General features: G+C 42.7%; 1 protein-coding gene across 3 annotated transcripts in view; it reads left to right on the forward strand.

Moving 5' to 3' along the window:
• thoc1 (THO complex 1) overlaps positions 1-12,087 on the forward strand; it is a 92,792-nt gene extending 80,705 nt beyond the window's left edge. For 2 of the 3 annotated variants that reach the window (XM_041190456.1, XM_041190457.1), the window contains exons 20-21: positions 4,942-5,026; positions 10,819-12,087. In XM_041190456.1, the coding sequence (XP_041046390.1) occupies positions 4,942-5,026; positions 10,819-11,111 (378 nt within the window). In that variant the 3' untranslated portion in view covers positions 11,112-12,087. Of the gene's footprint in view, positions 1-4,941; positions 5,027-6,403; positions 6,490-10,818 lie in introns of all 3 variants that reach the window. The other variant, XM_041190458.1, reaches the window with a different exon arrangement.
• The last annotated feature ends 749 nt before the right edge of the window (positions 12,088-12,836 follow it).

Here is a 12,836-nt window from a genome sequence, read left to right on the forward strand (position 1 = left end):
CTGGAAATCCAAAACAAAAACAGAATTACCTGGAAAAACTCAGCAGGTCTGGCAGCATCGGCGGAGAAGAAAAGAGTTGACGTTTCGAGTCCTCATGACCCTTCAACAGAACTTGCGTGCGAGTCCAAGAAAGAGTTGAAATATAAGCTGGTTTAAGGTGTGTGTGTGGGGGGCGGAGAGATAGAGAGACAAAGAGGTGGAGGGGGGGGAGGGTGTGGTTGTAGGGACAAACAAGCAGTGATAGAAGCAGATCATCAAAAGATGTCAACGACAATAGTACAATAGAACACATAGGTGTTAAAATTAAAGTTGGTGATATTATCTAAACGAATGTGCTAATTAAGAATGGATGGTAGGGCACTCAAGGTATAGCTCTAGTGGGGTTTTTTTTTTATATAATGGAAATAGGTGGGAAAAGGAAAATCTTTATAATTTATTGGAAAAAAAAGGGAAGGTGGAAACAGAAAGGGGGTGGGGATGGGGGAGGGAGCTTACGACCTAAAGTTGTTGAATTCAATATTCAGTCCGGAAGGCTGTAAAGTCCCTAGTCGGAAGATGAGGTGTTGTTCCTCCAGTTTGCGTTGGGCTTCACTGGAACAATGCAGCAAGCCAAGGACAGACATGTGGGCAAGAGAGCAGGGTGGAGTGTTAAAATGGCAAGCGACAGGGAGGTTTGGGTCATTCTTGCGGACAGACCGCAGGTGTTCTGCAAAGCGGTCGCCCAGTTTACGTTTGGTCTCTCCAATGTAGAGGAGACCACATTGGGAGCAACGAATGCAGTAGACTAAGTTGGGGGAAATGCAAGTGAAATGCTGCTTCACTTGAAAGGAGTGTTTGGGTCCTTGGACGGTGAGGAGAGAGGAAGTGAAGGGGCAGGTGTTGCATCTTTTGCGTGGGCATGGGGTGGTGCCATAGGAGGGGGTTGAGGAGTAGGGGGTGATGGAGGAGTGGACCAGGGTGTCCCGGAGGGAGCGATCCCTACGGAATGCCGATAAGGGGGGTGAAGGGAAGATGTGTTTGGTGGTGGCATCATGCTGGAGTTGGCGGAAATGGCAGAGGATGATCCTTTGAATGCGGAGGCTGGTGGGGTGATAAGTGAGGACAAGGGGGACCCTATCATGTTTCTGGGAGGGAGGAAAGGCGTGAGGGCGGATGCGCGGGAGATGGGCCGGACACAGTTGAGGGCCCTGTCAACGACCGTGGGTGGAAAACCTCGGTTAAGGAAGAAGGAGGACATGTCAGAGGAACTGTTTTTGAATGTAGCATCATCGGAACAGATGCGACGGAGGCGAAGGAACTGAGAGAATGGGTTGGAGTCCTTACAGGAAGCGGGGTGTGAGGAGCTGTAGTCGAGATAGCTGTGGGAGTCGGTGGGTTTGTAATGGATATTGGTGGACAGTCTATCACCAGAGATTGAGACAGAGAGGTCAAGGAAGGGAAGGGAAGTGTCAGAGATGGACCACGTGAAAATGATGGAGGGGTGGAGATTGGAAGCAAAATTAATAAATTTTTCCAAGTCCTGACGAGAGCATGAAGCGGCACCGAAGTAATCATCGATGTACCGGAGAAAGAGTTGTGGAAGGGGGCCGGAGTAGGACTGCAACAAGGAATGTTCCACATACCCCATAAAGAGACAGGCATAGCTGGGGCCTATGCGGGTACCCATAGCCACACCTTTTATTTGGAGGAAGTGAGAGGAGTTGAAGGAGAAATTGTTCAGTGTGAGAACAAGTTCAGCCAGACGGAGGAGAGTAGTGGTGGATGGGGATTGTTCGGGCCTCTGTTTGAGGAAGAAGCTAAGGGCCCTCAGATCAAAGCTGCGCGTGCCCCCAGTTTCATTTTATCCTTCGGCTCATCCGACGCCTCAACAAGAAACTTTTTCTCTTTCTCTCAAGTGCTAAGGAACGCAAGCTGCAACAACTCATCGACACCAACACCCATCTAGGACCCTCCACCCCTGCCTGTTCCTCCGTCCCCACACTTTCTTCCAATCCCAACCCCAGCCGTGTATTCACTATACCCCCTGACCTTCCCCTCTCCGATGCTGAACGTTCAGTGCTCAGCAAAGGACTTAGTTTCATACCCTTACGCCCTCACCTCAATGAATTTCGGGCTCGGCATGATGCTGAACTCTTCTTCCGCCGTCTTCGTCTCCGGGCTCAGTTCTTTGGGCAGGAGTCCTCTCCCAGTTCAACGGATCCTTTTACCCATCTCCAATATTCTCCCTCCACCTGGACCCCTCCCTCTGGATTCTTACCTTCTCTTGATCTTTTCATTGAGAACTGTCGGCGCGACATTAGTCGTCTCAATTTCTCTGCTCCTCTCACCCATTCTAACCTGTCTCTCTCTGAACTTACTGCACTCCATTCTCTCAGGTCCAACCCTGACATTGTCATCAAACCCGCTGACAAGGGTGGTGCTGTTGTTGTCTGGCGCACTGACCTCTACCTCGCGGAGGCTGAGCGTCAACTCGCAGACACTTCTTCCTACCTCTCCCTGGACCATGACCCCACCACTGAAGATCAAGCCATTGTTTCCAGGACTGTCACTGACCTCATCTCCTCTGGGGATCTCCCTCCCACAGCTTCCAACCTGATAGTCTCCCAACCTCGGATGGCCCGCTTCTATCTCCTACCCAAAATCCACAAACGGAACTGCCCCGGTAGACCGATCGTCTCAGCTTGTTCCTGCCCCACAGAACTCATTTCTCGTTATCTTGACTCCCTTCTCTCTCCCCTTGTCCAGTCCCTTCTCACCTACATCCGTGATTCCTCTGACACCTTACGTCACATCAACAATTTCCAGTTCTCTGGCCCCAACCGCTTCCTCTTCACCATGGACGTCCAATCCCTCTACACCTCCATCCCCCACCAGGATGGTCTGAGGGCCCTTAGCTTCTTCCTCGAACAGAGGCCCGAACAATCCCCATCCACCACTACTCTCCTCCGTCTGGCTGAACTTGTTCTCACACTGAACAATTTCTCCTTCAACTTCTCTCACTTCCTCCAAATAAAAGGTGTGGCTATGGGTACCCGCACGGGCCCCAGCTATGCCTGTCTCTTTATGGGGTATGTGGAACATTCCTTGTTGCAGTCCTACTCCGGCCCCCTTCCACAACTCTTTCTCCGGTACATCGATGATTACTTCGGTGCCGCTTCATGCTCTCGTCAGGACTTGGAAAAATTTATTAATTTTGCTTCCAATCTCCACCCCTCCATCATTTTCACGTGGTCCATCTCTGACACTTCCCTTCCCTTCCTTGACCTCTCTGTCTCAATCTCTGGTGATAGACTGTCCACCAATATCCATTACAAACCCACCGACTCCCACAGCTATCTCGACTACAGCTCCTCACACCCCGCTTCCTGTAAAGACTCCATCCCATTCTCTCAGTTCCTTCGCCTCCGTCGCATCTGTTCCGATGATGCTACATTCAAGAACAGTTCCTCTGACATGTCCTCCTTCTTCCTTAACCGAGGTTTTCCACCCACGGTCGTTGACAGGGCCCTCAACTGTGTCCGGCCCATCTCCCGCGCATCCGCCCTCACGCCTTCTCCTCCCTCCCAGAAACATGATAGGGTCCCCCTTGTCCTCACTTATCACCCCACCAGCCTCCGCATTCAAAGGATCATCCTCCGCCATTTCCGCCAACTCCAGCATGATGCCACCACCAAACACATTTTCCCTTCACCCCCCTTATCGGCATTCCGTAGGGATCGCTCCCTCCGGGACACCCTGGTCCACTCCTCCATCACCCCCTACTCCTCAACCCCCTCCTATGGCACCACCCCATGCCCACGCAAAAGATGCAACACCTGCCCCTTCACTTCCTCTCTCCTCACCGTCCAAGGACCCAAACACTCCTTTCAAGTGAAGCAGCATTTCACTTGCATTTCCCCCAACTTAGTCTACTGCATTCGTTGCTCCCAATGTGGTTTCCTCTACATTGGAGAGACCAAACGTAAACTGGGCGACCGCTTTGCAGAACACCTGCGGTCTGTCCGCAAGAATGACCCAAACCTCCCTGTCGCTTGCCATTTTAACACTCCACCCTGCTCTCTTGCCCACATGTCTGTCCTTGGCTTGCTGCATTGTTCCAGTGAAGCCCAACGCAAACTGGAGGAACAACACCTCATCTTCCGACTAGGGACTTTACAGCCTTCCGGACTGAATATTGAATTCAACAACTTTAGGTCGTAAGCTCCCTCCCCCATCCCCACCCCCTTTCTGTTTCCCCCTTCCCTTTTTTTTCCAATAAATTATAAAGATTTTCCTTTTCCCACCTATTTCCATTATATAAAAAAAAACCCCACTAGAGCTATACCTTGAGTGCCCTACCATCCATTCTTAATTAGCACATTCGTTTAGATAATATCACCAACTTTAATTTTAACACCTATGTGTTCTATTGTACTATTGTCGTTGACATCTTTTGATGATCTGCTTCTATCACTGCTTGTTTGTCCCTACAACCACACCCCCCCCCCCCCCCCCCCACCTCTTTGTCTCTCTATCTCTCTGCCCCCCACACACACACCTTAAACCAGCTTATATTTCAACTCTTTCTTGGACTCGCACGCAAGTTCTGTCGAAGGGTCATGAGGACTCGAAACGTCAACTCTTTTCTTCTCCGCCGATGCTGCCAGACCTGCAGAGTTTTTCCAGGTAATTCTGTTTTTGTTTTTTATTAAATAAACACTTTGAACTGTAATTACCCTAGATCTTTTTGAATAGCACTTGCTTCACAGTTGCTTATCAGTTTCTCAATTAGATGTTGCCATTTAACCCTAACCCCAACCTAAAAGCTATATTCCTAAAACTGAAAGTTATGCCTCTAAAACACACGAATTATGGAATCAGATAATCACAACACCAGTATACTAATAATTCTCTTGAAGCTGCATTGGAAATTGCTTTAATCACTTCTATGACCAATTGCAGCCTCCTTCTGAAGAGATAAAGACAGCAGAGGATGAAGATGAGGAAGAAGACAATGATGATGCATTGCTAAAGGAAAGCACTGAAAGTAAGTCTGAAATGCAGCTTTTATATGAAATATATTGAAGATTCATGGCTACCTAATAGTAATTTTGACTAGTACTAATTTCTCAACAAATAGCAGATCGTGGACCTAATGATATAAGTGTGTCTTCAACCCTCACCAACGCCCTCTCAACCCCACCCCAGCACCTTCCCTTGGTAAAGAAGATAGCAAGAGAAGTCTGCCTTTCCCAATTCTACATTCAGAAAAATAAGTTGATCTATGAAAGAAAAAAAGGAGTTAATTTTTTTTCTAGTTGCTAAGCAGAGTTGTTAGCATTGCTCAGAAACCAAGGAATGGAAGGGTAGCATAGAAAGATAAGAATAGTAAGAAATTTTAATGGAAAGCTCCAAGCTAAAAACAGCATACTTCATCCACAAAGCTAGATTTTAGAAAGCATTGAATTTGATTTAATTGTGAATGTTTCAGTCGATTTAACAGCAGCCACTTACTGCTTTGAGGACATTGTTAGCAAAATTTTGTCACCGCATGATGACAAATGTCAGGTAGCCTGCCACTGGCTGAAAAATACATGGGAACTTAAATTTGTGAATTTTGTAAATGTTATTTCTCTCAGCAGAGCCCAGGACAACTGCTGAACCACAGAAAATTTGCCATTGTAATTGGTCAGTGGGAAAAATTGTTGCTATTAAGTGTAGGTGGAGCTTGCTGTGTCGTACAAGCAAAAATCACTACTTGCACAATTTGAAGTACATTTTTTATAATTTTTTTGAGTATTAGTGACTGCTCTGGACTCTGTTGGGATTTTAAAAAATAAAAATGGACTAGATGCTGAACAGTCGTAAGGATTTATTGCTTTTACAGGCTCCCCATGAGATGAAAACATATGAGCTGTCTGCTGTTTTTTGTCTTAAAATTATGCCGCAGATTAAAGGCATGATTGCATTGGCATCAAATTCAGGATCATTGCTGCTGCTGCTAACCATTGTTTCATGCATGTTTTGGATTGGGACTACTATTGTGGTTTCCGATCAAATTCTGCCATTGAGAATACAGAAAGTGTTAGATATTTTACAAGATTAGGTCTGTTTGCTGTGTGTAGGTTTGGTACTTGACTAGCAGTGCTAAAACACAGCACTTATCCACACATGGCAATGATAAGCCTTGAGGAAGAGAGTAGCAGCCTGATGAATCATGACATTCACACTGATTCATTCAAGAATCACACTAAAGGCTAATAAAACTAGGAAAATCCATGGCATTCATTCTTGAAATAACAAATGTTACTGGAACAGATGCTCATCTTCTGTTTAATAAGAACAATCAAAAATATATTATGAAATCTTAATATTTTTAAGAAGGCCTCCAATGTTGACATTTCTAGTTTCCCATGTATTTCAGCCAACAACAGCAGGCTACCTGACATCATCGTCTGGTGACAAAAGGCTGCTAACGACCTCTCCCAAGCAGTTAATGGTTGCTATCAGGTAGGTAGAAATATCCACTTTGAAGGCACTTTTACACTGTTACATGGGGTCCCAGGAAACAGCACTCAAATGGAGACCTGTGACCTTCATGTGCCACGCTGCCTCATTTATTTAGACTCATTAGAAGCTGAATTCCTGTAGGTAAATGGAACAGAATCTAGCTTCATGCCTTCAATTGTAAGTAAAGACTTGATAGCATTTCACAAGTCTCATGAAAATCTAGATTTCTTGTATCATTGTATCTCCCAAAATCGCCTCCTTTTTATTAATGAGTGTTATAGATGACAGGACTACTTTGCATCTACTGTAGGTGGTTTTTCTTCAATGTAAATGGACATTGAATCTGGTATAGGTGAGTTATTTAATCATGAATTGGTTCTAGAGATTAGATAAAGAGGAGTATGCTGTCAGGAGTTGTACTTTGTAAATGAAGTGTAAACTATGAACATTTAGTTCGCCCATTTTCATAGTGGTAATGCATTTAACTGCAGAAGAATGAAAGATTTCCAATGTAGCTTCACCCACCTCCTCCAGCCGTTCGATCACGCTGATCCCTCTTTATGCCACATGGGACTCTGTAATGTAAAGGATGCATAGATTTGGCTGGCAGATGAGAATGGCATAGCAAACTGTATAAAATGCTGCAGGAACATTAAGGAGGATAATGTTTCATGGTCATTGAAGGTGTAATTTGTAACTTTGGTTAGGGTTGTTTCAGGATTTAAAGAGGGACTTTCATGTGATATGGACACAATGCTGGAGGGCAACAACATGAGAACCTCATAAAGGAAGAGATTGCTTGGTTGTTGTGGAGCGTGATTGGGTTGAGCTGGCTTATTTTTGAGAAAGGTGGTCAGAATCTTAGTTTTGAAAGGAGAGAGACAGTGACTGAGGAAATAGTCTCATTGATGTCAGCTGACATGGGTGTCGAGAGGGGGCCTGAGTTGGAGTTGGGGAAACACGGGTATTATGGCAATGATGATCTTGGTGAGCACAGAGGACAAAATTGGCAAGAAAGTGAAAGATAACATCTTTAGTGGTTGGGAGACTGGTTGGAAGTTAGGGCCAGGAAGAAGCAGGGATGATAGCCAAAATCCAAAATTGAGAGATTGAGATTGAAGCAAAGGACAAGATGGAGGGACTTAAGGAGGCAACTGGTTTTAGAGGTTGCAGAATGATTCTGGACTTATCGATTGTTTTGGCTGAGGAAATTAACACTGTCAAACCAGATCTTTGGATTAATGTCTGAACCAGTTATGAGTCAGATGAGCTTGAATTTGCATTCTCCTGACTTCAGGAAGGAAACCTTAGGGCCACACCCAGGAGGGACAGGGCTGGGCAACGGATTTGCTGGGAACAAGAGGCAGGCAGTGGTTCAGCATGTCAGTGGCAGCAAAGATGTGGTGATGAAAGAAGGGTCAAAGGCAAGAGAGTTTAGAGTTTGTACCATGAGTCAGTGTCAGCACTCTGACTCCTGAGTCCGAAGGTCGTGAGTTCACATCCAAACCCAATTTGGCCTTTATTACAAGAAGATTTGAGTATAGGAATAAGGATGTCTTACTGCAATTATATAGAGCCTTGTTGAGACCACACCTGGAGTACTGTGTGCAGTTTTGGCCTCCTCTATACTTTCTATAGAGGAAGAACAACAAAATTTCATCAAAATAATTCCTGGGATGGAGGGATTGTCCTGTGAGGAAAGATTAAATAGACTGGGCCTTATTATCTGGAGTTTAGAAGAATGACAGGTGATCTCATTCAAATGTACAAAATTTTTCCAGAGCTCAACAGGGTGGATGCAGGAAGGATATTCCCTCTGGCTGGGTGGGCCTAGAACCAGGGTTCACCGTCTCAGAAAAAGGGGCAGGCCATTTAGGTCTGAGCTGAGGAGGAATTTCAAAGTGAATCTTTGGAATTCCCTGCCCGAGAGGGCTGTGAAGACTTAGCCTTGGGTATGCTCAAGACTGAAACTCATAGATTTCTACATATTAAAAACATCAAAGGATATGGGGATAGTGCAAGAAAATGGTGCTAAAGTAGAAGATCAGCTATGGTCTCATTCAAAGGTGGAGCAGGCTTGAAGGTGGAGCAGGCCTATTCCTGCTCCTATTTCTTAAGTTCTTAAGTCTTGAACAATTTATTTCAGTGTAGGACTGAGGGAGTGCTCCACTGTTGGAAGTGCCATCTTTTGGATGAGGCGTTTAAAGCGAGGTCCCATCTGCCCTCATAGTTGTATGCAAATAATCCGATGGCACTAAGAGAAGTGCAGGGGAGTTTTCTTGGTATCCTGGCCAATTCCTTATCCCTCAATCACATCACAAATAGATCATTTGGTCATTTATCTCATAGCCATTTGTGGGACCTTGTATGCAAATTGGTTGCTGCATTTCCCCATAAATAACAGCGTCTACATTTTGATTGTACTTTATTGACTGTGAAGAGCTTGGGACATCCTGAGGTGGTATTTAAATGTAAGTTCATTTTTACTTTGAGAGGGAGCTGGAGGGGAAGTTTTATCATGACCAGGTAAAGGGAGTATTGGGATTGGAGGAGGTTGAGGCCACAAGAGCTGATGAGGGTGTGGCTGAGGGCATGGTAGGCCTTGCTACTGGTTCTGATCTTTGTATCCCAGTTAGATGTGCAGACCAGCACTGCACTTTCATCATGGCTGACCTTTGTCATATCCACTGATACCAAGGAAACTTCTTAGCCAGACGGTGAAAGTCACTGATTTACGAAGCTTTGAACCACCAGATGCTAGAAGTTGTAGATGCAGCTACAGATGTAATTTTAGAATAAATTATAACTATGTTAAACTTTTATTGAGTCCTTTAATTATGTTAATTTACACCATGTACTTCCTCCAGGTTAATAATGAAATACACAAAGACAGTGGAATGATCCTGATATCAACTGCCATCTCCCCACTCCTTGCTTTGCAAATGCTGGAAATCTGAAGTAAAAACAGAAACTGCTGGAAATAATCATGTCAGGCAGCATCTATGGAGAGTAACAGTTAATGTTTTAGGTCGCTGACCTTTCATCAGACTTTCTGTTTTTATTTAAGATTTCGTGTTGTCTGACAACATGATAACACATTGTATCATAGCTTCAACTAGCAGTGCCAGGGAATGATAGCACATAGCTTTGTACCTTGTGTTTCCATTCTCCGCAAAGCCAAATGCTTACTAACAGTAAATGTTGAAAAAAATGCCAGGGCAGCTAATGTTCCACCTGCTAGCAGTTTAAAGGAGCAATAGTAAAAGCCTGGTCTGTTGCCACAAGTTCTGCCTTCAGAGTGATGATGATTTGTGGTGTGAAATTTTTAAAAATTGCTATTGGCTCTTTTCAAAACTATTCTCTAAAGAAATCTTTTCTGAAATTGTTTAGTCAATAGCATAAAATGTGTTGAATTTCTGATAGATCTAAGAGAAGTATGAAAACACCAAATTCTGTTCTAAAAATGTCAGTGCAGTGAGAATGTATAATGTTACAACAAAATTCTGAAAGGTATTGCTATGTCAAGAATTGGAGGTCGTACTTATATCTGTGTTCTCATTTTAGTGTAAAGCTAAAATTAGCAAACAAGAAAATTTTGGCGTCAAACACCTGAAGTTGAATGAAATAGGTTTCTTGCATTACAGCACTGACTACATTTCAGAAGTACTTCATTGACTAATAAGTGCCTTAAAATATCCTGAGGCTGTGAAATGCAAATACAGACTCTTTCTTTCGATAGTCCATTCCAGTAAAGAAAGCCTCGCATGTTAATGTTTCATTTTTTTTTGTCATGAAATGGTGGGTTTGCACCAACTAACTTTAGGACAAGAGGTGTATAATGGTTAAAGTAAAGGCAAATTAGGAAAGGAAAACAGACCGATCCAAAAAAAAAATCAGTGAGTGACCTTTCTCCCTCAGGGGCAAAATCTTAACAGTGGCGCCAGGCAGTTTTTCTATAGATAAATAAATATGGAAGGTAATTCAAACTTCATGAATCATTCCAGTTGCCAGTTGTAGTACATCATAATGTGGGAGTGAGTTAACATGCCGGTCCTATCAATTTTGGGTGGTGGGGGATCGACTAAGGAAAGATTTATTTTCATATTCCTGTATGATAGCTAACAACATAGTAAATTGTTTATTTTTATGCTAATTTACTTTGATATTATGTATTGAAGTCCAGTGTTTTATTCTGAACTAACTTGTAGATCTAGATTATAGATTTTGCCCATAAACATTACTCAATATTTGATAACTGTTTAACTTGATGGTGTGAATTAGGTATTGAATGTCTGAAAGTAGCATTTAATAATTTTCCTTATTTTTTAGGCCCTGATGTGCAGACTAAGCTTGTAACAGGTGAACAGATAGATATACTTGCCAACAAACTTGGAGAGCAGTGGAAAGTATTGGCACCACACTTTGAAATGAAGGAGTCTGACATCCGAGGAATTGAATCCGATAGCGAGGATGTGAAGATGCGTGCTAAACTGCTGCTGGTTGCCTGGCATGATCGGGAGGGATTGCAAGCTACAGTGGAGAATTTTTTGTCTGCACTGATCGATGCTGGTTTAACTGAACTTGCAGAAATCCTGACAAATGAGGCTGATAGTATCAGCTAGTCAATTGCTGAAAAACTAAGCAAGTGTACAAATTGAACAAGTAGTTTTTTTTTACTGTTCTACTTTAAGTAAAAGGAGGTGGTTAATTTTACAAAAGTGACTTTTTTATAAACCCATTTCTTGGATATGGGAGTTTCTAGTTATTTCTGTTACAAAAAGGGTTTTTTAAGTAGATGAGCAAAAACTTGGAATGGTGTTCATTTTCACCATTGCAGAAGTTCATTTTGAAAATGGGGATTTCTTCATTAAATTTAAAGGTGGCTGACTGCCATGTTTTAGTTTAACCTCAATAACTACTTTGGCATACATCTGTATTCAGTTTGATTAGTGGACGGATGTCAGTATCAGTGGCTGCTACCCTCTGAGTTAAGGGTAACAGCATGTATATACCAGTAAGTAAATATGACCAGCTGTTCAATGTTCCTGATTATGGATAAATGGCCAAACAATCCTTGTTGATTTGTGAACTCAAGTGCTTTTGAGCCAGCTGGTCAAAAGAGCTCCAGCTAGGAAATATATTGTGATGATAAAAGGCATAATTTTTCAATCAACTCAGCTTTTTAGTCTGTCTTTTTACCCCTCCCAGTTTTCCATGGGCCTCTATTCAGTGTTATGGAATGTTATTTGCATTTCTCACACTGGTGCCACCTCCTTTGAGTTTCCTTATGCCATACATCATCCCCAATTAAAACAGATGAACGACCTCAGTCAGTTCCATTCCAAAACAACCTACTAAGAAGAGTACAAGAGTAGATTGCAGAAACATGGTTCCTTTTTATTTTTCCATCTATTTCTGTGGGCATGTCTCAGCTTCAGAATTCCCCATGCCACCAAAACTAAGATCAAGAATTCTAGCGTCCAAAGATTGCAGATGTGATACCTGACTCATCATATTGTGTCAGCACACTGCTACATGATTTCAACTCATTTATGAATTGCATGTGACTGTTTAATAAATGAATGATTCTTACCAAAACTATACTATATATTTAAAGTATTTTATGTGGTTCTGCAAACACAACAGTATGTGAGATTTAATTCGCACAAAAATTTTATTTTGCCTTTCACTTATTCTCTTAAACTCCACGTCTGTTCGCTTACTTTGTTGGAATCCTCGATGAGATGATCAGCTCTGAAGATCAGGAACTATCAACCACTACTGTGCTGCCTATTAAATTTTCCTGTAAATTTTCTCATTAGGATGTTGCCTCCCGGAGGAGTAAATTTCTATTAACTAACAAATTCCACAAAATACTTGATTTTGAGATAACTATATTGGGGTTATATTTCGTCACGGTTAAGCTGGAGAAAACTTAAATGTTTACATGAGATTTACTGAAGGGAATGGGGATTTCTTCCTTAAATTTAAAAGTGGCTGACTGCCATATTTTAGTGTAACCTATTTTGAGGGAATGAAAAATACCTATCAATCAAAAAGGCCCTATGTGTTTTTGTTCCTTTTCCATTGGCTAATATATAGTTACAAAGAATTCACAAAATCTTGCTTTTATCATCTATCTTAGCTTTTGTGTTCTCTTTTTCTTTTCCATTTGTTTTATATTTCCCCCTCATTTTGCATTCCTTTATAACATTTAGGATTATGTGGCAATTAGTTAAAATATTTTCCCTTTAGAATTCAAATAGCTTGGCTCTGTTCATTTTTAAGCACATAATCTAGGTAGATACTTCTGTGTAGCATTGAGGGAATGCTGTATGTTGGGAGGT

The sequence above is a fragment of the Carcharodon carcharias genome, chromosome 6 (genome assembly GCF_017639515.1).
Source record: "Carcharodon carcharias isolate sCarCar2 chromosome 6, sCarCar2.pri, whole genome shotgun sequence".
Taxonomy (NCBI): Eukaryota; Metazoa; Chordata; class Chondrichthyes; order Lamniformes; family Lamnidae; genus Carcharodon; species Carcharodon carcharias.